At 45.8% G+C, this 23,975-nt stretch overlaps 1 protein-coding gene across 7 annotated transcripts in view; it reads right to left on the bottom strand.

Annotated features, from left to right (window-relative positions):
- ptprsa (protein tyrosine phosphatase receptor type Sa) overlaps positions 1–23,975 on the bottom strand; it is a 422,798-nt gene that overhangs the window by 17,933 nt on the left and 380,890 nt on the right. For all 7 annotated transcript variants that reach the window (XM_082962769.1, XM_082962771.1, XM_082962772.1 and 4 more), the window contains 4 exons: positions 14,513–14,798; positions 5,813–5,991; positions 5,367–5,493; positions 4,244–4,369 (listed from right to left, as the gene is read on the bottom strand). In XM_082962769.1, coding sequence (XP_082818895.1) covers positions 4,244–4,369; positions 5,367–5,493; positions 5,813–5,991; positions 14,513–14,798 — 718 coding nt within the window. The remainder of the gene's footprint in view (positions 1–4,243; positions 4,370–5,366; positions 5,494–5,812; positions 5,992–14,512; positions 14,799–23,975) is intronic.

Here is a 23,975-nt window from a genome sequence, read left to right as displayed (position 1 = left end):
TCCATCTGTCTATCACTACTGTCTCCCCTGACATCCATCTGTCTATCACTACTGTCTCCCCTGACATCCATCTGTCAGGCTATCACTACTGTCTCTCCTGACATCCATCTGTCTATCACTACTGTCTCCCCTGACATCCATCTGTCAGGCTATCACTACTGTCTCCCCTGACATCCATCTGTCAGGCTATCACTACTGTCTCCCTGACATCCATCTGTCAGGCTATCACTACTGTCTCCCCTGACATCCATCTGTCAGGCTATCACTACTGTCTCTCCTGACATCCATCTGTCAGGCTATCACTACTGTCTCCCCTGACATCCATCTGTCTATCACTACTGTCTCTCCTGACATCCATCTGTCAGGCTATCACTACTGTCTCCCCTGACATCCATCTGTCTATCACTACTGTCTCCCCTGACATCCATCTGTCAGGCTATCACTACTGTCTCTCCTGACATCCATCTGTCAGGCTATCACTACTGTCTCCGCTGACATCCATCTGTCAGGCTATCACTACTGTCTCCCCTGACATCCATCTGTCAGGCTATCACTACTGTCTCTCCTGACATCCATCTGTCTATCACTACTGTCTCCGCTGACATCCATCTGTCAGGCTATCACTACTGTCTCCCTGACATCCATCTGTCTATCACTACTGTCTCTCCTGACATCCATCTGTCTATCACTACTGTCTCTCCTGACATCCATCTATCAGGCTATCACTACTGTCTCTCCTGACATCCATCTGTCAGGCTATCACTACTGTCTCCCCTGACATCCATCTGTCAGGCTATCACTACTGTCTCTCCTGACATCCATCTGTCAGGCTATCACTACTGTCTCTCCTGACATCCATCTGTCAGGCTATCACTACTGTCTCTCCTGACATCCATCTGTCAGGCTATCACTACTGTCTCCCCTGACATCCATCTGTCTATCACTACTGTCTCTCCTGACATCCATCTGTCAGGCTATCACTACTGTCTCTCCTGACATCCATCTGTCTATCACTACTGTCTCTCCTGACATCCATCTGTCAGGCTATCACTACTGTCTCTCCTGACATCCATCTGTCAGGCTATCACTACTGTCTCCCCTGACATCCATCTGTCAGGCTATCACTACTGTCTCCCCTGACATCCATCTGTCAGGCTATCACTACTGTCTCTCCTGACATCCATCTGTCTATCACTACTGTCTCCGCTGACATCCATCTGTCAGGCTATCACTACTGTCTCTCCTGACATCCTTCTATCACTACTGTCTCTCCTGACATCCATCTGTCAGGCTATCACTACTGTCTCTCCTGACATCCATCTGTCAGGCTATCACTACTGTCTCTCCTGACATCCTTCTATCACTACTGTCTCTCCTGACATCCATCTGTCAGGCTATCACTACTGTCTCTCCTGACATCCATCTGTCAGGCTATCACTACTGTCTCTCCTGACATCCATCTGTCTATCACTACTGTCTCCCCTGACATCCATCTGTCTATCACTACTGTCTCTCCTGACATCCATCTGTCAGGCTATCACTACTGTCTCTCCTGACATCCATCTGTCTATCACTACTGTCTCTCCTGACATCCATCTGTCAGGCTATCACTACTGTCTCTCCTGACATCCATCTGTCAGGCTATCACTACTGTCTCTCCTGACATCCATCTGTCTATCACTACTGTCTCTCCTGACATCCATCTGTCAGGCTATCACTATTTCTCCCTTTCGCTCTCACACTCTCTGACAGTCTTTCCTTTCTCTCACTCACTCACTCAGTCTCTCTTTCTCGCTCCCTCCTTGTCCCTCTCTCTCTTTCTCCCCGTCTCTCTCTTTCACTCCCTCGCTCTCTCAATCCGTTTTAGTTTGTAGTTTTTGCCGTGGAATAAGTCCCGGTTAGAGGAAATCAATAGGGAGTGTGGCGTGACAAGCGTATTCTTCTGGACAGCGTGTTAAATGAGGTAATCCTGGACAGAGGACTGATCGATGGAGAAAGCTGACAGATGGAGCGAAGGAGGAGGAGGGATACGAGTGGGGGGAGTGAATTGGAGGGTGGCCACCCACATCGGTGAAGACTGGATTTCTTGAGAAAATGGCTTAATTTGAATCTCCGCTAAAGAATAGTCAATTATATTGGTGTCTTAATCTCAGTAGTCCACCAGCAGGGAAGGAAGATGATCTCTGAATTAGATTTTGGAAGGTGAGGCTGAAGAGAAGACACAGAACCCCAAAGCAATACTCAAACATTCCCTAGTCCCTAGTCTTGTCTCCTTTCCTTCAGTGAACATTGATAACTGAACCAAGTGGATAAGCTTCAACTTTTTTATTTATACCTTTAAAGTGATTTCAGGTCCACGATCAGGAAAGAAAGGATAGGTAAGTAGAGCAGGCTACATCCTAAACTGCCCAAAACATTCCCTAGTCTCCAGCCTCATCTCCTTTCCTTGATTACTAGTCTACAGAATCGTTAACAAAAAAAAGTGTCACAGGTCAAATGTTTTCTCTTACCATTCTGTCTGTTCTTTAGCTTTCTCTCTCTCCTCCCCCTCTCTCTATCTCTCTCCTCCACCTCTCTCTATCTCTCTCCACCCCCTCTCGCTCTCTCTCCTCCCTCTCTCTATCTCTCTCTCTCTCCCCCCTCTCTCTTCTCCCCCCCCTCTCTCTCTCTCCTCCCCCCCTCTCTCTCTCTCCTCCCCCTCTCTCTCTCTCTCTCTCTCTCTCTCTCTCCTCCCCCTCTCTCTCCTCCCCCTCTCTATCTCACTCCTCCCCCTCCCCCCCTCTCTCGCTCTCTCTCCTCCCCCCTCTTTCTCTCTCTCCTCCCCCCTCTCTCTCTCTCTCTCTCTCTCTCTCTCTCTCTCTCTCTCTCTCTCTCTCTCTCCTCTCTCTCTCACTCTCTTTCTCTCTCTTTCACTCTCTTTCACTCTCTTTCACTCTCTCTTCCCTCTTTCTCTCTCTCTTTCATTCTCTCTACTCTCTCCCTTCCTTCTCTCTCTCTTCTCCTCGTCTGCCTCCCTCTCTTCCTTCAATCACCTCTGATTACAGGTCCTTTCATTGCTTGAGGGGAGCTTACACGTTCGGCCCACAATTAACACAGTCCAGAACCACAGCAGCTGCTGCCGCTCCAGTTCACCCTTCACAGACACTCCTTACTGTGTGTGTGTGTGTGTGTGTGTGTGTGTGTGTGTGTGTGTGTGTGTGTGTGTGTGTGTGTGTGTGTGTGTGTGTGTGTGTGTGTGTGTGTGTGTGTGGTGTGTGTATGTATTCATGTAAGAGAGAGACCGTGTGTGTGTGGTACCTAAAGCACCATCTTAAACTGCATGTATGTCTAATCTGCCCAGTGGGAGTAGCATGGGGCTGAGGGCTAGGCCAGGTTCAGACCAACATGAGCCCTCCTTACTAGCCGCCATGCTAGCTCAAGCAGCAATCCAACACGTGCGCCAGTCCCAGGTAGGCCAGTGTTCTGCAGTACAGTTAACTCTACATTTGGACACAAAATGGCCGCTGCCTATACTGTACAATGGGCCTTGGTGCTTAGACAGACCACGGGTAAAATGGTTGTGGTACTATGCACATCCTTCAAAAAACGTAGGTATTGGGTTAATGGATAAAAATACCTTACGCTGTATGCTCCTAATAACACCTATACAACGTATATAAAACCTTTATACAACGTTTCCATAAAGAGGATATTCGTCAGGTTAAAACTCACGTGATCTAAACATTGTCATTAAAGGCGTCTGTGACCTTCTCCAAACCCATCCCTCAGGTGTTCACCAAAACAGTGGCAGGGTGCCTGCTTTGTAGTTGTTTGAACAGCGGATTGCCCCTTTAAACGTGGTATAAAGAGCAATCATACTATCGCCCTCATGACACCTACCCCATCAGCACTGTATTGTCATGTGATGGAGGAAAATGGCCGCAATCAGCTTGGCTTCCTCCAGCCTCACTGATGATACAGGTGAAAGGTTAAATGGAACATGTGGTAGCCATACACACAGTAGGAGCCATTCTAAGAGGCATAGTATCAATGGCAGAGCGACGCGAATAGAAATAGAATGAGTCATCTCTAAGGACAGCAGTCACACACACACACACACACACACACACACACACACACACACACACACACACACACACACACACACACACACACACACACACACACACACACACACACACACACACACACACACGGACCTACGCATGGATGCACGCACGTACAAACACACACACATACTCACTCTTGCATCGGTGACTTTGAACTCTCGGAGGATGTACTGGGGCATGTTGTACTCAGCCATGGGGTCCACTACAAAGTACTGGTACCTGGCCGAACGCTCAGCGGGCCAGTACTGATGACACTTTTCCTGAGGACACAGAGAGAGAGAGTGGGGGGTGAGGAGAAAATACACATTGAGATAAACGTGGACACATAGGAAACAGTTTGTGCAGGTTTCATTTAGGGTAGTGGTACAGACTGCACTACACAGAATAAACACACTAAATGATGGACAGAATGAAGAATGCTTGAGGTGTGTGGGTGTGTGAGAGTGTGTGAGTGAGGGTGTGTGAGTGTGTGAGTGTGAGAGAGTGCCGCTGTGAAACAGGGATCAAAGGGAGGACAGGAGAGAGGGAAGAGAGGAGAGGAGGGAGACAGGAGAGAGGGAAGAGAGGAGAGGAGGGAGACAGGAGAGGGAGAAGAGAGGAGAGAAGGGAGACAGGGCAGGGAGAATAGAGGAGAGGAGGGAGACAGGAGAGAGGGAGACAGGAGAGGGGGAAGAGGAGAGGAGGGAGACAGGAGAGGGGGAAGAGAGGAGAGGAGGGAGACAGGAGAGAGAGAGACAGGAGAGGGGGAAGAGGAGAGGAGGGAGACAGGAGAGAGAGAGGCAGGAGAGGGGGAAGAGGAGAGGAGGAAGACAGGAGAGAGAGACAGGAGAGGGGGAAGAGAGGAGGGAGACAGGAGAGGGGAAGAGAGGAGGGAGACAGGAGAGAGCGAGACAGGAGAGGGGGAAGAGGAGAGGAGGGAGACAGGAGAGAGAGAGAGACAGGAGAGTGGGAAGAGAGGAGAGGAGGGAGACAGGAGAGAGGGAAGAGAGGAGAGGAGGGAGACAGGAGAGAGCGAGACAGGAGAGGGGGAAGAAGAGAGGAGGGAGACAGGAGAGAGAGAGAGACAGGAGAGGGGGAAGAGGAGAGGAGGGAGACAGGAGAGAGAGAGAGACAGGAGAGGGGGAAGAGAGGAGAGGAGGGAGACAAGAGAGAGAAGAGAGACAGAGACAGAGACAGAGAGAGAGAGAGAGAGAGAGAGAGAGAGAGAGAGAGAGAGAGAGAGAGAGAGAGAGAGAGAGAGAGAGAGAGGCTCCCTACCCTGCCCATCTCTCGGAGTTTGGTGAGCATGACTACGATAGTGGAGTTGTTCTCCCACATCATCCTCCAGAAGTCCTCTGTGGTCTCTGCCAACGGGCCCTGCGTTGCGATGTAGGCCTTCTGTTGCCTGGCAACGCAAACACACATTCAGGTCAGACATGTAGCAGGGGGAGTCCGCTCCCTAATCAGTTTCATCAAACCATTGAAACAGATTTATTGCGATTTTGATATGAACACACTTGCTGTTCGCTCACTCGTGGACTCTTTCACTCACTCACTCACTCACTCACTCACTCACTCACTCACTCACTCACTCACTCACTCACTCACTCACTCACTCACTCACTCACTCACTCACTCACTCACTCACTCACTCACTCACTCACTCGTTCTAACACCTCCCCACTTCCACACACTTCCAACTCACACCCAGCCATTCCACCTACCTGTATCCGTCGATGAAGCTGGCGTTGATGTAGTCTGAGCCCTCGAGGCCCCTGATTGGCTGCAGGCAGACGCGGGTGGTCTCGTAGGGCATGATGTTCACCAGACGGTTCTTGAACTTGTTGCAGGGCAGGTTGGCACTGATAAACCTGGACGTATGGGCCTTGGAGTTGGCAAGGCGCTGTAGAGAGGGGTGGGTGGATGGAGGGAGGGAGGGAGGGAGGGAGGGAGGGAGGGAGAGAGAGAGAGATGGGTGGAGAGGGAGGAGAGAGGGGAAGGGGGGTGGAGAGGGAGAGAGGAGAGAGGGGGTTGGAGAGAGAGAGGGAGGGTGGAAAGGAAGGATTGAGAGTGGGATATGGAAAGGTAAGGAGAAGGGGTGGGAGAGAGAGGGATGGAAGGAGGGAAATGGAGTGACAGTGGGAAGGATAGAAAGTGAGAGATGGAGAGATGATAGAAGGAGAGAGCGGTGAAGGACTGCAGAGTAGTAAAGATCTGAGCTGATTGCTAAAGCACCTTCAAAATGCAGACATATCTAATTGATAAATGTAGTCCTAATTTATGACTGGATGGAGAAATCAAATAGCACAGCCTTTATTCCCTTCCCCATTTTATTTTCATTGCCCTGCATTTTGCAGTGTGTCTTGTGTGAGCTGCTCTGAGGTAAGGTACTATGATTTCAGGCACTACATTAACAAGCTACAATCAAACTGAAACTCTAAAGAAGGCTTTCCGTAAACCAGAAAGCTCTCTCTCTCTCTGCAAAAAGTAAAAGTGGGTCACTGGAGTCTTTGATAATGACACGCGCACACGCACCCGCACTCTCTCCTCCCTCCCTCCTCTCTTTCCCCTCTCCTGTCTCCCTCCTCTCCACTCTTTCCCCTCTCCTGTCTCCCTCTCTCCTGTCTCCCTCTCTCCTGTCTCCCTCCTCTCCACCCTTTCCCCTCTCCTGTCTCCCTCTCTCCTGTCTCCCTCCTCTCCTCTCTTCCCCCTCTCCTGTCTCCCTCTCGCCTGTCTCCCTCTCTCCTGTCTCCCTCTCTCCTGTCTCCCTCCTCTCCACTCTTTCCCCTCTCCTGTCTCCCTCTCTCCTGTCTCCCTCTCGCCTGTCTCCCTCTCTCCTGTCTCCCTCCTCTCCTCTCTTCCCCCTCTCCTGTCTCCCTCTCGCCTGTCTCCCTCTCTCCTGTCTCCCTCCTCTCCACTCTTTCCCCTCTCCTGTCTCCCTCTCTCCTGTCTCCCTCTCGCCTGTCTCCCTCTCTCCTGTCTCCCTCCTCTCCTCTCTTTCCCCTCTCCTGTCTCCCTCTCTCCTGTCTCCCTCCTCTCCTCTCTTCCCCCTCTCCTGTCTCCCTCTCGCCTGTCTCCCTCTCTCCTGTCTCCCTCCTCTCCTCTCTTCCCCCTCTCCTGTCTCCCTCTCGCCTGTCTCCCTCTCTCCTGTCTCCCTCCTCTCCTCTCTTCTCCCTCTCTTGTCTCCCTCTCTCCTGTCTCCCTCTTTCCTCTCCCTCTCTCCTGTCTCCCTCCTCTCCTCTCTTCCCTCTCTCCTGTCCTCCCTTTGATCCCTGTTTCATAGAGGCACTCGGAAGGGCATGAGACGGGCTGGCAAGTCTAAAGTCGCCCAGAGCTGCAGCTACACCAAACACTGGCAACAGATCCTCCTTTTTCCCTTCCCCCCTAAGGGCAGACATGCACCTAGTTCTAGTCATAGAAACAACCTTAGCTGCCATGTTTTCTCCACTGTAGTGCCCCTTTCCACAAGGAGTTCAGGATGATACTGTACTAGTGATGACGCCTACAACTGGCCGAGTGGACATGATGCTGAACATGATTTGCACTTTTAGGACTATTCCATTGGTTCCATTGGGCCAGGAAAGCTTAGTCAAGCATAGCTAGTGAATGTGAAAGAAAAAAAAGATCAAATACTATTTGAACCCAGGTCTGGTGTGGGCAGTAGTTAGTAAACAATGACAAAGATCACTATGGGCGACTGATCTCCAGCCTATAGGAAGGTTCACCTTCCAACGGGACAACGACCCTAAGCACACAGCCAAGACAACACAGGTGTGACTTCGGGACAAGTCTCTGAATGTCCTTGAGTGGCCCAACCAGAGCACGGACTTGAACCCGATCAAACATCTCTGGAGAGACTAGGGCTGTGGTGGTCACAAAATTTCGTCAGTCGGTGATTGTCAAGCAAATAACTCACAGTAATTAACATAAACACATTTAGCATCTACTGGCTTCCACACAGAGTCTACAAGCCACTGATGCAGACCTTTGGAACATCTACATTTAAAAAACTATAATAAATCCATATAATATAGCCTACACCATCACAATAAATCCGGTATTTATTTTAGACAGGTCTAAAGAAACATGATATGAAGAAAATGTAGTCTATTTCAGAAGAACAGAATAGCATACTCTTATGTTATGCTATGCCATATGGCTGTGGGCTACACTAGTTCATTGAGCAGATAACATTTGGTTAGATTCCGTGGCATTATTTTATAGTAGGAAGAATACAATTGAACAAAGCTGAATTACATAGAAAGGATATTTTCTCCAAACGATTTGAGGGAGTGCTCACATGCGGCTATTCTGTGTTGAGCGGTTAACAAAGAAATAGGTCCTCCTATATGCTTAATTTAGAGTTATTAATGTAACTTTAGTTCTACTAACGTTGGGTTATATGTTTTGATTTTTAATACATTCATACATTCTAAGGCTACGTGATGAGACTCTAATGATGATTGTATGAAGTTGTATGAATGGCAGGAGCTCTGCTTTGTTTTTTGCACAGGCTGTACACACTTCATCAGTCTCTCATTCACAATTTGACAAGCACTTGATAATGCCTAGAATTTCCCAGCTGCATCCCCTTTGTGTGGCTGTACTGCCACCCCCAAACGATCCATGCTTGTTGCGGCCAGTGGCCTTTGTGCCCTTGGGCTGAATATAATAATTATAATTCCCTTCTCCCAGCTGCGTACCGAAGCACCTCTCACTTACATGGCTTTCTGTCACATGATCGGGTCTTTCTCACAGGCTACAAGTGAAGACAGATACATCGGGCACGCAAAGCGCATATTGAAGATATTGGAAAAACTGTCATTTACTTTTCGTCAGCCAACAAGATAAACAGCAGAAGCACTAGCCTATGTCAATCTACTATCCCCTATAGTACAAAAGTTGACCTATTCTATTCTGTGCTAGAAAGTAATATTCCAAACATAGTCAGGGCCAGTTGTGGGATGCGATAGATCCCAAATTAATACAACCACTAGTATAAAAAAAACTGCTTTACGCAATGAGCCTGATGCAACAGATCAGAACGTTTAGCTTAAAATGTTGAGAAACTATTAGGCTATTTCTTCACATTATAAGTACAGCAATGAGCACATAGGCTATAAGTGCAAATGTTCCAACAGCAGAAAAACACCATTCTCAAATATGACTGCAAATGCGATTATGCATGTAATGCTTTTATTATAAAAGGTACATTTTTATGGTGAAAATGATCTTCCCCAAACTTGAAACTCAGGTGCTGCATATGCATGCCAGTCAGGTTGAAAACCAGTTGTAAAGTGGATTAATGTGCTTAATTTTAAGAAGTTATTTTCCTAGTGATACAAACATTTTAGGTGTGATACAAACATATAGGTCTTTGTGCTGGGCTACATGAGGTGTGATACTAACCTTATTAAAACATATAGGCCTTTGTGCTGGGCTACATGAGGTGTGATACTAACCTTATTAAAACATATAGGTCTTTGTGCTGGGCTACATGAGGTGTGCAACTATGATTTGAAAGTTGTTTTTTTGCCTTAAGCTGGGCATCATTCACAAGTGATAATAAATCATTCACAATTGATAGGCTAATATTGTCACCCATCAGACTATTCTTACTTTAATCTTGTCTTTATATATACTAAATAATATATGTGTAAAATTTGTTTTGATTTAGAAGATCAAGGGCCTGATTACTTGCATGTCCACCGATGTTATTTACATGCTGAAATGTCCTTGAGGTCTGTCTTACATAGGGAAAACCCATAGAAGCCTTAAGACACGGATCAGTGAGCACCGCAGCAATATACGGACAGGTGAGACAAAAAATCTGGTTGCTGCTCATTTTGTACAAGCTGGAGGCCAAGAGGAGACAGTTATTAGCTCTCTGAGATACATTGGAATAGAAATTGTCAAGATATCACGCAGGAGAGGGGACATTGAGAGGAAACTTCTCCAAAGGGAATCTTTCTGGAACCACAGGCTAAACACACTGTCTCCTCTTGGCCTTGTGCTTTTTTAAATCGTAATTGAATATTGTATGTGTATGTATATTACTGTAAATATTGATCACATTCTCTGTGTATGATCATATATTTTGATACATTGAATGTTAATATTGTGAAACTATGTTATACATTTTTTACCTCCTGTTTCAGGAAGTAATGTCACTGAGTACTGCCTCTATATATAGGACCTTCCACCCCCACCCTTAGGTCTGGATGTCTGATGAAGACCTAAGGGTCAAAACATTTTAACTAAATATCACCTGGGAGCATGAGCAGCAGTGTGCTGCATTTTCCTTTCTGTTTTCCTTGATTTAAAATGGACCATTTATCATAAACCTGTCTCAAAACGGGGGCAGGGGGAAAAAATACATGTCATCCACAGTATGCACTTAACCTGTTAGGGCTAGGGGGCAGTATTTGCACGGCTGGATAAAAAAATGTACCCGATTTAATCTGGTTACTAATCCTACCCAGTAACTAGAATATGCATATACTTATTATATATGGATAGAAAACACCCTAAAGTTTCTAAAACTGTTTGAATGGTGTCTGTGAGTATAACAGAACTCATTTGGCAGGCAAAACCCTGAGACAGATTCTGACAGGAAGTGGATACCTGATGTGTTGTATTACCTTTAAACCTATGCCATTGAAAAACACAGGGGCTGAGGAATATTTTGGCACTTCCTATTGCTTCCACTAGATGTCACCAGCCTTTACAAAGTGTTTTGAGTCTTCTGGAGGGAGATCTGACCGAACAAGAGCCATGGAACGATGATGGCCCATTAGACACCTGGCGCGCTAGGTCATGCTGGGTACCCTCGTTCCAATACGTTTTAAAAGATTTTGCATTCGTCCGCCTTGAATTTTATTCATGTTCTGGTTAAAAAAGGCCCTAATGATTTATGCTATACAACGTTTGACATGTTTGAACGAACGTAAATATATTTTTTCCCCTCGTTCATGAAGTGAAGTCCGGCGGGCTTAGATCATGTGCTAACAAGACGGAGATTTTTGGACATAAATGATGAGCTTTTTTGAACAAAACTACATTCGTTATGGACCTGTGATACCTGGAAGTGACATCTGATGAAGAGAATCAAAGGTAATGGATTATTGACATAGTATTTTCGATTTTAGATCTCCCCAACATGGCGGCTAGTCTGTATCGCAACGCGTATTTTTCTGGGCGCAGTGCTCAGATTATTGCAAAGTGTGATTTCCCAGTAAGGTTATTTTTAAATCTGGCAAGTTGATTGCGTTCAAGAGATGTAAATCTATAATTCTTTAAATGACAATATAATATTTTACCAATGTTTTCTAATTTTAATTATTTAATTTGTGGTGCTGACTTGAATGCCGGTTATTGGAGGGAAACGATTTCCTGAACATCAACGCCACAGTAAAACGCTGTTTTTGGATATAAATATGAACTTGATAGAACTAAAAATGCATGCATTGTCTAACATAATGTCCTAGGAGTGTCATCTGTTGGAGATTGTAAAAGGTTAGTGCATAATTTTAGCTGATTTTATGGTTTTGGTGACGCCTGTCTTTGAATTGGCACAACATTACACACAACTCTTGTAAATGTACTGTCCTAACATACTCTAAATTTATGCTTTCGCCGTAAAACCTTTTTGAAATCGGAAAACGTGGTTAGATTAAGGAGATGTTTATTTTTCAAAGGGTGTAAAATAGTTGTATGTTTGAAAAATTTGAATTTTGACATTTATTTGGATTCAAATTTGCCACTCTTGAAATGCACCTGCTGTTGATGGAGTGCACTACGGGTGGGACGCTTGCGTCCCACCTAGCCCATAGAGGTTAAATAGCGAATGGAGGATGCTTTTCCTGTGGTTCATTTTCATGCCAGCCAGGTAGACTATACTCCTGTTATAAAGAGAAGCAATGTGCTTAATATTAGAAAAGTTGAGAAATAAATATAGTAGGCCTAGCCTATAGAAAGCTGATCGGATCATCCTCTTTTTAGTAGAGGCCATCACTCTGTTTTCTCACGCAATTGCATAGCCTATAGAAATGTTGTGCAACATGAGCTCATGGGCTCTCGTGAAGTGTTTGATTTTCGAATGCATTTGCATTGATGTCAGAGTGATTAGAGGGACAATAGAGTGCTGAGTACCAGGCAGTTAGCAAGTTTGGTAGGCTACTAATGACCATCAACAGCATCAGAGCTTGGAGAAGCCTAATTACCATGACTAAACAGTCACGTGGAATTTGACTGTCGTCATCACTCGTGACCGCCGGTGTGGCGGTAATAAGGTCACCGTAACAGCCCTGGTCGTGTATATATACTGTGAACCACCAGATCCTCCTCTCCACCCTCTCCGAGTTGGGCATCTCCGGCGCGGACCACGCTTGGATTGCGTCCTACCTGACAGGTCGCTCCTACCAGGTGGCGTGGCGAGAATCTGTCTCCGCACCACGTGCTCTCACCACTGGTGTCCCCCAGGGCTCTGTTCTAGGCCCTCTCCTATTCTCGCTATACACCAAGTCGCTTGGCTCTGTCATATCCTCACATGGTCTCTCCTATCATTGCTATGCAGACGACACACAATTAATCTTCTCCTTTCCCCCTTCTGATAACCAGGTGGCGAATCGCATCTCTGCATGTCTGGCAGACATATCAGTGTGCATGACGGATCACCACCTCAAGCTGAACCTCGGCAAGACGGAGCTGCTTTTCCTCCCGGGGAAGGACTGCCCGTTCCATGATCTCGCCATCACGGTTGACAACTCCATTGTGTCCTCCTCCCAGAGTGCTAAGAACCTTGGCGTGAACCTGGACAACACCCTGTCATTCTCCACTAACATCAAGGCGGTGACCCGATCCTGTAGGTTCATGCTCTACAACATTTGCAGAGTACGACCCTGCCTCACACAGGAAGCGGCGCAGGTCCTAATCCAGGCACTTGTCATCTCCCGTCTGGATTACTGCAACTCGCTGTTGGCTGGGCTCCTTGCCTGTGCCATTAAACCCCTACAACTCATCCAGAACGCCGCAGCCCGTCTGGTGTTCAACCTTCCCAAGTTCTCTCACGTCACCCCGCTCCTCCGCTCTCTCCACTGGCTTCCAGTTGAAGCTCGCATCCGCTACAAGACCATGGTGCTTGCCTACGGAGCCGTGAGGGGAACGGCACCTCCGTACCTTCAGGCTCTGATCAGCCCCTACACCCAAACGAGGGCACTGCGCTCATCCACCGCTGGCCTGCTGGCCCCCCTACCTCTGAGGAAGCACAGTTCCCGCTCAGCCCAGTCAAAACTGTTCGCTGCTCTGGCACCCCTATGGTGGAACAAGCTCCCTCACGACGCCAGGACAGCGGAGTCAATCACCACCTTCCGGAGACACCTGAAACCCCACCTCTTTAAGGAATACCTAGGATAGGATAAAGTAACCCTTCTAATCCCCCCCCCCCATAAAAGATTTAGATGCACTATTGTAAAGTGGTTGTTCGACTGGATATCATAAGGTGAATGCACCAATTTGTAAGTCGCTCTGGATAAGAGCGTCTGCTAAATGACTTAAATGTAAATGTAATATTACAAATGATTTTGGGCGAGATAGGGGGAGTGTACATGTGTAATTCAAGGTCAAGTGTGTTGTTGTATGGAGGGGGGGACATTAAAGTTTAGATCGGATTGGATCGTTGGTGTTTGGACAGACTCCATGGCCTTCCAGGTGTTGGTAATGGGTTCTCATCTAAGCAGTATTTGTACATTTTGAACTTAATCGTTTTATGCTTTTTTTTCTTCTGAAAAATCCTTCATTTAGAGTCTATGCCCTGATCACAAAGCTGTTCTATCTGGAGCCTATTATTTGAAATCCTTCAGAAATGCATTCGCAGCATTAGACAAAGAGCACTGCTTAACCATTCCATTTCTATCTCTTTAATAGACAACGGTATTGAGTGGTGTCAGCAAACAGGTGAATGGTTGAAATGAAAGCTCACTTGAACGCGGTAAAATAAGCTGTCTATTCAAATGTTTTATTCCATTCATTGTGATGGGGTTAGGATTTGCCCATTTTAATGTACAGGTACAAAATAAATATGTCAATATATAATTTCAAGGCCATTTCAATTTAACTGGTAGTATTACCTCTGGCTCAAAGATATCATGAATGTGCCAGAGCATTGAGAGCAACTGGAGATAAAACCTCCATTCCGTGTCTTAACATGATTCATGGTTTCGTATTGGTAGGCCTATGGCTAATATTTCAAGCTGTCTTCTATCATGAACATATACCTCAATTTTGTGCCTTTCCCCACCCTCCCTTTTCTCTGGTTCACTGCGGCCTACGTACCTACAGTGTATGTCTATGGCCTACCTTAAACTCCAGCTCAGCTCCACTCCATTTTGTGTCTTCCCCACCCCACCTACATCCCCATTACCTACCTTAAACTCCAGCTCCATGCCGGTGACGTGCTCGCCCGTCTCCACCTGGGCCAGCTTCTGGATGTAGGAGAACAGGCTCCTGGCTGCCACCTCCGTGTTGCCGCACGCCACCGCCTCCAGCAAAGCGTCGTGGTTGAAGCTGTACTGGTCCTCCGTCTGCACCATGTAGTTCCGTTGCGATCGCATCAGGGTCACGTGGCCGTAGATGTCCACTGTTTTCTCGTGCTTGATGCGCTCCAGCATGGCATCGATCACGATGAAGCAGCCTGTCCGCCCCACGCCCGCACTAGGGGAGGAGAAAGATAGCGAGACGGGGGTGGGGGGGTGGGGCGAGGGGGGGAGAACACGCTCTTATTTACAACTGTGACCTGGCCAAGATAAAGCAAAGCAGTGCGACACAAACAATAACACAGAATTACACATGGAATAAACAAACGTACAGTCAATAACACAATAGGAAAAAGTCTATATACAGTGTGTGCAAATGGCGTGAGGAGGTAAGGCAATAAATAGGCCATAGCGGTGAAGTAATTACAATTTAGCAAATTAACACTGGAGTGATAGACGTACAAATGATGATGTGCAAGTAGAAATACTGGTGTGCAAGTCGAAATACTGGTGTGCAAAAAAGCAAAAAAGTAAATAAAAACAATATGGGGATGAGGTAGGTAGATTGGGTGGGTTATTTACAGATGGGCTGTGTACAGCTGCAGCGATCGGTTATGTTTGGCTGATCCAGACAAACTAACTTTCAGTCCATTAGAAGGTGCTCTTACCATGAGCAAATAAAGTTGGAATATGAATTTGAGAGAGAAGGAAGAAGGGAGGCAAAGACAGGGTTGAAGAGAGGAGGAGATGATAATATGGGGCAACACAGCTCTACTGGCCCATCCCCATCACAACACAGCTCTACTAGACCAGGCCCATCACAACACAGCTCTACTAGACCAGGCCCATCACAACACAGCTCTACTAGACCAGGCCCATCACAACACAGCTCTACTAGACCAGGCCCATCACAACACAGCTCTACTAGACCAGGCCCATCACAACACAGCTCTACTAGACCAGGCCCATCACAACACAGCTCTATTGGCCCATCACAACACAGCTCTACTAGACCAGGCCCATCACAACACAGCTCTACTAGACCAGGCCCATCACAACACAGCTCTACTAGACCAGGCCCATCACAACACAGCTCTACTAGACCAGGCCCATCACAACACAGCTCTACTAGACCAGGCCCATCACAACACAGCTCTACTAGACCAGGCCCATCACAACACAGCTCTATTGGCCCATCACAACACAGCTCTACTAGACCAGGCCCATCACAACACAGCTCTACTAGACCTGGCCCATCACAATAGAGCTCTACTGGCCCATCACAACATAGCTCTACTAGATCTGGCCCATCACAACACAGCTCTACTAGACATGGCCCATCACAATACAGCTCTACTGGCCCATCACAACACAGCTCTACTAGACCTGGCCCATCACAACACAGCTCTACTAGACCTGGCCCATCACAACACAGCTCTACTAGACCAGGCCCATCACAACACAGCTCTACTAGACCAGGCCCATCACAACACAGCTCTACTAGACCTGGCCCATCACAATAGAGCTCTACTGGCCCATCACAACATAGCTCTACTAGACCTGGCCCATCACAACACAGCTCTACTAGACATGGCCCATCACAATACAGCTCTACTGGCCCATCACAACACAGCTCTACTAGAACTGGCCCATCACAACACAGCTCTACTAGACCTGGCCCATCACAACACAGCTCTACTAGACCTGGCCCATCACAACACAGCTCTACTAGACCAGGCCCATCACAACACAGATTTACCAGACCAGTCCCGCCTCAGGACAGCACGACTAGACCCGTCCCATCACAACACAGCTCTACTAGACCTGGCCCATCACAACACAGCTCTACTAGACCAGGCCCATCACAACACAGATTTACCAGACCAGTCCCGCCTCAGGACAGCACGACTAGACCCGTCCCATCACAACACAGCTCTACTAGACCTGGCCCATCACAACACAGCTCTACTAGACCTGGCCCATCACAACACAGCTCTACTAGACCAGGCCCATCACAACACAGCTCTACTAGACCTGGCCCATCACAACACAGCTCTACTAGACCAGGCCCATCACAACACAGATTTACCAGACCAGTCCCGCCTCTGGACAGCACGACTAGACCCGTCCCATCACAAAACAGCTCTACTAGACCCGTCCCATCACAACACAGCTCTACTAGACCTGGCCCATCACAACACAGCTCTACTAGACCTGGCCCATCACAACACAGCTCTACTAGACCAGGCCCATCACAACACAGCTCTACTAGACCTGGCCCATCACAACACAGCTCTACTAGACCAGGCCCATCACAACACAGATTTACCAGATCAGACCCACCTCAGGACAGCACGATTCGACCCGTCCCATCACAACACAGCTCTACTAGACCCGCTCTACTAGAACAATCAGAGATTGGAGAGGTGCGCCAACTACTGCATCTAATATGCAGACTACTGAGCTAGACAGACCCTTTAATTCACACACACACACACACACACACACACACACACACACACACACACACACACACACACACACACACACACACACACACACACACACACACACACACACACACACACACACACACACACACACACACACACACACACACACACACACAGGGTTGCAGCATTGTACTTATTTTTGTACAATCTTATTCCATTCTTATTAATTTGTTTACAACTATTCTTAATTTTATGTATGTATGTATGTATGTATGTATGTGTGATGGGTAACGATGCTTCGTGGGATGTCAGTTGTTGATGTGTGCAAGGGTCCCTGGTTCGAGCCCAGGTTGGGGCGAAGAGAGGGATGGAACCTACACTGTTATGTATGTATGTATGTATGTATGTATGTATGTATGTATGTATGTATGTATGTATGTGTGTATGTATGTGTGTATGCGTATATATATATATATATATATATATATATATATATATATATATATATATATATATATATATATATATATATATATATATACTGCTCAAAAAAATAAAGGGAACACTTAAACAACACATCCTAGATCTGAATGAAAGAAATAATCTTATTAAAAACTTTTTTCTTTACATAGTTGAATGTGCTGACAACAAAATCACACAAAAATAATCAATGGAAATCCAATTTATCAACCCATGGAGGTCTGGATTTGGAGTCACACTCAAAATTAAAGTGGAAAACCACACTACAGGCTGATCCACCTTTGATGTAATGTCCTTAAAACAAGTCAAAATGAGGCTCAGTAGTGTGTGTGGCCTCCCCGTGCCTGTATGACCTCCCTACAACGCCTGGGCATGCTCCTGATGAGGTGGTGGATGGTCTCCTGAGGGATCTCCTCCCAGACCTGGACTAAAGCATCAGCCAACTCCTGGACAGTCTGTGGTGCAACGTGGCGTTGGTGGATGGAGCGAGACATGATGTCCCAGATGTGCTCAGTTGGATTCAGGTCTGGGGAACGGGCGGGCCAGTCCATAGCATCAATGCCTTCCTCTTGCAGGAACTGCTGACACACTCCAGCCACATGAGGTCTAGCATTGTCTTGCATTAGGAGGAACCCAGGGCCAACCGCACCAGAATATGGTCTCACAAGGGGTCTGAGGATGCGCCAGTGGCGAATTTGCCAATCTTGGTGTTCTCTGGGCTGTAAGCACAACCCCCACCTGTGGACGTCGGGCCCTCATACCACCCTCATGGAGTCTGTTTCTGACCGTTTGAGCAGACACATTCACATTTGTGGCCTGCTGGAGGTCATTTTGCAGGGCTCTGGCAGTGCTTCTCCTGCTCCTCCTTGCACAAAGGCGGAGGTAGCGGTCCTGCTGCTGGGTTCTTGCCCTCCTACGGCCTCCTCCACGTCTCCTGATGTACTGGCCTGTCTCCTGGTAGCGCCTCCATGCTCTGGACACTACGCTGACAGACACAGCAAACCTTCTTGCCACAGCTCGCATTGATGTGCCATCCTGGATGAGCTGCATTACCTGAGCCACTTGTGTGGGTTGTAGACTCCGTCTCATGCTACCACTAGAGTGAAAGCACCCCCAGCATTCAAAAGTGACCAAAACATCAGCCAGGAAGCATAGGAACTGAGAAGTGGTCTGTGGTGTCCACCTGCACAACCACTCCTTTATTGGGGGTGTCTTGCTAATTGCCTATAATTTCCACCTGTTGTCTATTCCATTTGCACAACAGCATGTTACATTTATTGTCAATCAGTGTTGCTTCCTAAGTGGTCAGTTTGATTTCACAGAAGTGTGATTGACTTGGAGTTACATTGTGTTGTTTAAGTGTTCCCTTTATTTTTTTGAGCAGTGTATATATATATTATTTAGTTTTTTCCAATGTACTTTACTCAAACCAGTGAATATCACTTATTATAAATGAGATCATTAACTATCAGCTATCTTGGAATATCCAGGGACTATACTCTTCACATTTTTTTTATAAAACAACAAATCTAGAATTGATTAAAAACATCAAGGGACAGGACATCATAATCCTACTGGAAACATGGTATTGTGGAGACATAGATACTCAGTGTCCCTCAGGCTATAGAGAAAGTTTACTACCATCAATCAAACATAAAAATGTTAAACGGGGCCGAGACTCAGGTGGAATCATAATTTGGCATAAGCAGGACTTAGCACTGAATGAAATGAAAAAAGGTACCAGTCACATTTGGCTAAAACTTAACAAAGGTACAATCTACTGTGACAATGATGTATACATACAGTGAGGGAAAAAAGTATTTGATCCCCTGCTGATTTTGTACGTTTGCCCACTGACAAAGAAATGATCAGTCTATAATTTTAATGGTAGGTTTATTTGAACAGTGAGAGACAGAATAACAACAAAAAAATCCAGAAAAACGCATGTCAAAAATTGTATAAATTGATTTGCATTTTAATGAGGGAAATAAGTATTTGACCCCCTCTCAATCAGAAAGATTTCTGGCTCCCAGGTGTCTTTTATACAGGTAACGAGCTGAGATTAGGAGCAGACTCTTAAAGGGAGTCCTACCCAATGTGGTCACTGCACGACAGGGGAGGTAGAGACAGAGATGCACTTTCTTCTTTACTGTGATAAATATTCCTCACTAAGAGATTCATTATTCACAGAAATGACTACATTTATTCACAATTTTAAAAGTAAAAATACTCATGGGCGAAGGAGCAATGGCTCGTCTTGCAGCCAAATATGTATTTGCCTGCCATAGCCTGAGGGACACTGAATAATAACATCTGCATAGTAAGCAGTAACTTACTTATTATTACTATTATTGTTATTACTATTATTATTGTTGTTTATCATTCCAAATAGTAGTGGTATGGGTGGTAATGGTAATGATAGCAGTTTAGTGATGGTGGTGGTAGTAGTAGTGGTAATAATGATAATAGTTGTAGTACTGATGTAATGGTGAAGATGACTGTTATTTAGTTATAAGTTAGTTATAGTTTCATTTTCCATATTTAGATTTTTATATTTCATTTTGTATTATTATTTACTGCCTATTTTATATTATTATTTGTTATTGTTTATAATTTTATTACAATGTATATTGTATACATTGTTGCTTTGGCAATATTGACACAATGTTTTTCATGACAATAAAGCAGCTTGAGAGTGAGAGTGAGAGAGAGACAGAGAGACAGAGAGACAGAGAGACAGAGAGAGAGAGAGAGAGAGAGAGAGAGATGGAGGGAGGGAGGGAGGGAGGGAGGGAGGGAGGGAGGGAGGGAGGGAGGGAGGGAGGGAGGGAGGAGAGAGAGAGACAGAGAGAGAGAGACAGAGAACCAGAGAGAGAGAGACAGAGAGAGAGAGATGGAGGGAGGGAGGGAGGGAGGAGGAGGAGAGAGAGAGAGAGACAGAGAGACAGAGAGAGAGAGAGAGAGAGAGAGAGAGAGAGAGAGAGAGAGAGAGAGAGAGAGAGAGAGAGAGAGAGACAGGGACAGGGAGAGACAGAGAGAAAGAGAGAGAGAGTGAGAGATGAAGGGAGAGAGAGAGATGGAGGGAGGAGAGAGATGGAGAGAGTGAAAGATGGAGAGAAAGAGAGAGAGAGATGGAGAAAGTAAGGGTTAGGGAGACAGAGACAGAGACACAGAGAGTGAGAGGAAGGGTGTGTGTGTTAGTGACTCAGAGCCCTGCAGTCTAGCTTTAAAACACTGGATAGCTGTGACCTTCACTTTACTCACCACTACTACTGTTCTACCAGCACTGTCTGGCTGGATCTATTCACTGAACCGTGTACACACACAGAAATACCTTATTTACGGAAGTATTCACACCTTTTGCTATGAGACTTGAAATTGAGCTCAGGTGCATCCTGTTTCCATTGATCATCCTTGAGATGTTTCTACAACTTGATTGGAGTCCACCTGTGGTAAATTCAATTGAGTGGAAATGATTTGGAAAGGCACACACCTGTCTATATAAGGTCCCACAGTTGACAGTGCATGTCGGAGCAAAAACCAAGCCATGAGGTCGAAGGAATTGTCCGTAGAGCTCCGAGACAGGATTGTGTCGAGGCACAGATCTCTGGAACGGTACCAAAAAATGTCTGCAGGATTGTAGGTCCCCAGGAACACAGAGGCCTCCATCATTCTTAAATGGAAGAAGTTTGGAACCACCAAGACTTTCTAGAGCTGGGCGCCCGGCCAAACTGAGCAATCAGGGGAGAAGGGCCTTGATCAGGGAGGTGACCAAGAACCCTATGGTCACTCTGACAGAGCTCCAGACATCCTCTGTGGAGATGGGAGAGCCTTCCAGATGGACAACCAGCTCCGCAGCACACCACCAATCAGGTCTTTATGGTAGAGTGGCCAGACGAAAGCCACTCCTCAGTAAAAGGCACATGACAGCCTGTTTGTAGTTTGCCAAAAGGCAACTAAAGGACTCTCAGACCATGAGAAACAAGATTCTCTGGTCTGATGAAACCAAGATTGAACTCTTTGGCCTGAATGCCAAGCGTCACGTCTGGAGGAAACCTGGCACCATCCCTACGGTGAAGCATGGTGGTGGCAGCATCATGCTGTGGGGATGTTTTTCAGTGGCAGGGACTGGGAGACTAGTCAGGATCGAGGGTAAGATGAACGGAGCTAAGTACAGAGAGATCCTTGATGAAAACCTGCTCCAGAACGCTCAGGACCTCAGACTGCGGTGAAGGTTCACCTTTCAACAGGACAACGACCCTAAGCAGACAGCCAAGACAACACAGGGGTGGCTTTGGGACAAGTCTCTGAATGTTCTTGAGTGGCCCGGCCAGAGCCCAGACTTGAACCCGAATGAACATCTCTGGAGAGACCTGAAAATAGCTGTGCAGCGACGTTCCCCATCCAACCTGACAGAGCTTTAGAGGATCTGCAGAGAAAAATGGGCGAAACTACCCAGCTACAGATGTGCCAAGCTTGTAGCCTCATACCCAAGAATAATTCTTCAACAAAGTTTTGTATTTGTAATAAATTTGCTAAAAATTATAAAAACCTGTTTTTGCTTTGTTATTATGGGGTATTGTGTGTAGATTGATGAGAGAAATAACAATTTAATCAATTTTGAGATAAGGCTGTAACGTAACAAAATGTGGAAAAAGTCAAGGGGTCTGACTACTTCCAGAATGCTCTATATAGCAGGAGTACTCAACTCTTACCCTATGAGATCAGGAGCCTGCTGGTTTTCTGTTCTACCTGATAATGAATTGCACCCACCTGGTGTGCCAGGTCTAAATAATTCCCTAATTAGAGGAGAACAATGAAAACAAGCAGTGGAACTGGCTTTGAGGTCCAGATTTGAGTTTGAGGGATCTACAACAAGGACTTTGTGATCTAAGAGAATAAGTACATGTTTTTTTTATTTTTTATAAAAAAAGTATTTTCAAGTGCTGGGTCCATGGTTCATTGGAACAAAGAGAGGAAAACTCAACACACCTGCTTCAACTAACCAGAGTCCTTAATGAACACTAGTGGACATCTCGCTGTTTATTTATTATCTATGCTTAGCCACTTTAATAACTCTACCTACATGTATATATTACCTAAATTACCTCAACTAACCTGTGCCCCCGCACATTGACTCTGTACCGGTAGCCTTGCTACTGTTATTTTATTATGTTACTTTTTAAAACTTTTGTTTATTATTAAATATTTTATTAACTCATATTTTTCTTAAAACTGCATTGTTGGTTAAGGGCTTGTAAATAAGTATTTCACCGTTGTGTTTAATACACCTGTTGTATTCGGCGCATGTGAAAAATACAATTGTCACGACCTGATCTGTTTCACCTGTCCTTGTGCTTTGTCTCCACCCACATCCAGGTGTTGCCCATCTTCCCCACTTATACCCTGGGTATTTATACCTGTGTTTCTGTCTGTCTGTGCCAGTTCGTCTTGTTTGTCCAAGTCAACCAGCGTTTTGTCTCTGTTCCTGGTTTTCTCCAGTCTCTCTTTTTCTCGTCCTCCTGGTCCTTGTACCCGCCCGCCTTACCACTCTGCCTGTCCCTGACCCTGAGCCTCCCTGCAGTCATGTACCTTTGCTCCATCTCTGGATTATCGACCCCTGCCTGCCTTGACCTGTCGTTTCCCCGCCCCTGGTGTTACAATAAACATTGTTACTTCACACAGTCTGCACTTGGGTCTTACCTTGATTCCTGATAACTATTTGATTTTAATAAGATTACAGTCCTTATTAAACACTAGTTGAATAGGATTAAACCAAAGTAGAGTCCTTATTAAACACTAGTTGAATAGGATTAAACCAAAGCAGAGTCCTTATTAAACACTAGTTGAATAGGATTAAACCAAAGCAGAGTCCTTATTAAACACTAGTTGAATAGGATTAAACCAAAGTAGAGTCCTTATTAAACACTAGTTGAATAGGATTAAACCAAAGCAGAGTCCTTATTAAACACTAGTTGAATAGGATTAAACCAAAGCAGAGTCCTTATTAAACACTAGTTGAATAGGATTAAACCAAAGTAGAGTCCTTATTAAACACTAGTTGAATAGGATTAAACCAAAGCAGAGTCCTTATTAAACACTAGTTGAATAGGATTAAACCAAAGCAGAGTCCTTATTAAACACTAGTTGAATAGGATTAAACCAAAGCAGAGTCCTTATTAAACACTAGTTGAATAGGATTAAACCAAAGCAGAGTCCTTATTAAACACTAGTTGAATAGGATTAAACCAAAGCAGAGTCCTTATTAATCACTAGTTGAATAGGATTAAACCAAAGCAGAGTCCTTATTGAACACTAGTTGAATAGGATTAAACCAAAGTAGAGTCCTTATTAAACACTAGTTGAATAGGATTAAACCAAAGCCTGCACCAAACAGTGAGTGGTAGAAGTATGGTTTTCAT

This window comes from Salmo salar, chromosome 16, assembly GCF_965601325.2.
Source record: "Salmo salar chromosome 16, fSalSal1, whole genome shotgun sequence".
Taxonomy (NCBI): domain Eukaryota; kingdom Metazoa; phylum Chordata; class Actinopteri; order Salmoniformes; family Salmonidae; genus Salmo; species Salmo salar.
This window is presented reverse-complemented; position numbering and strand designations above follow the sequence as displayed.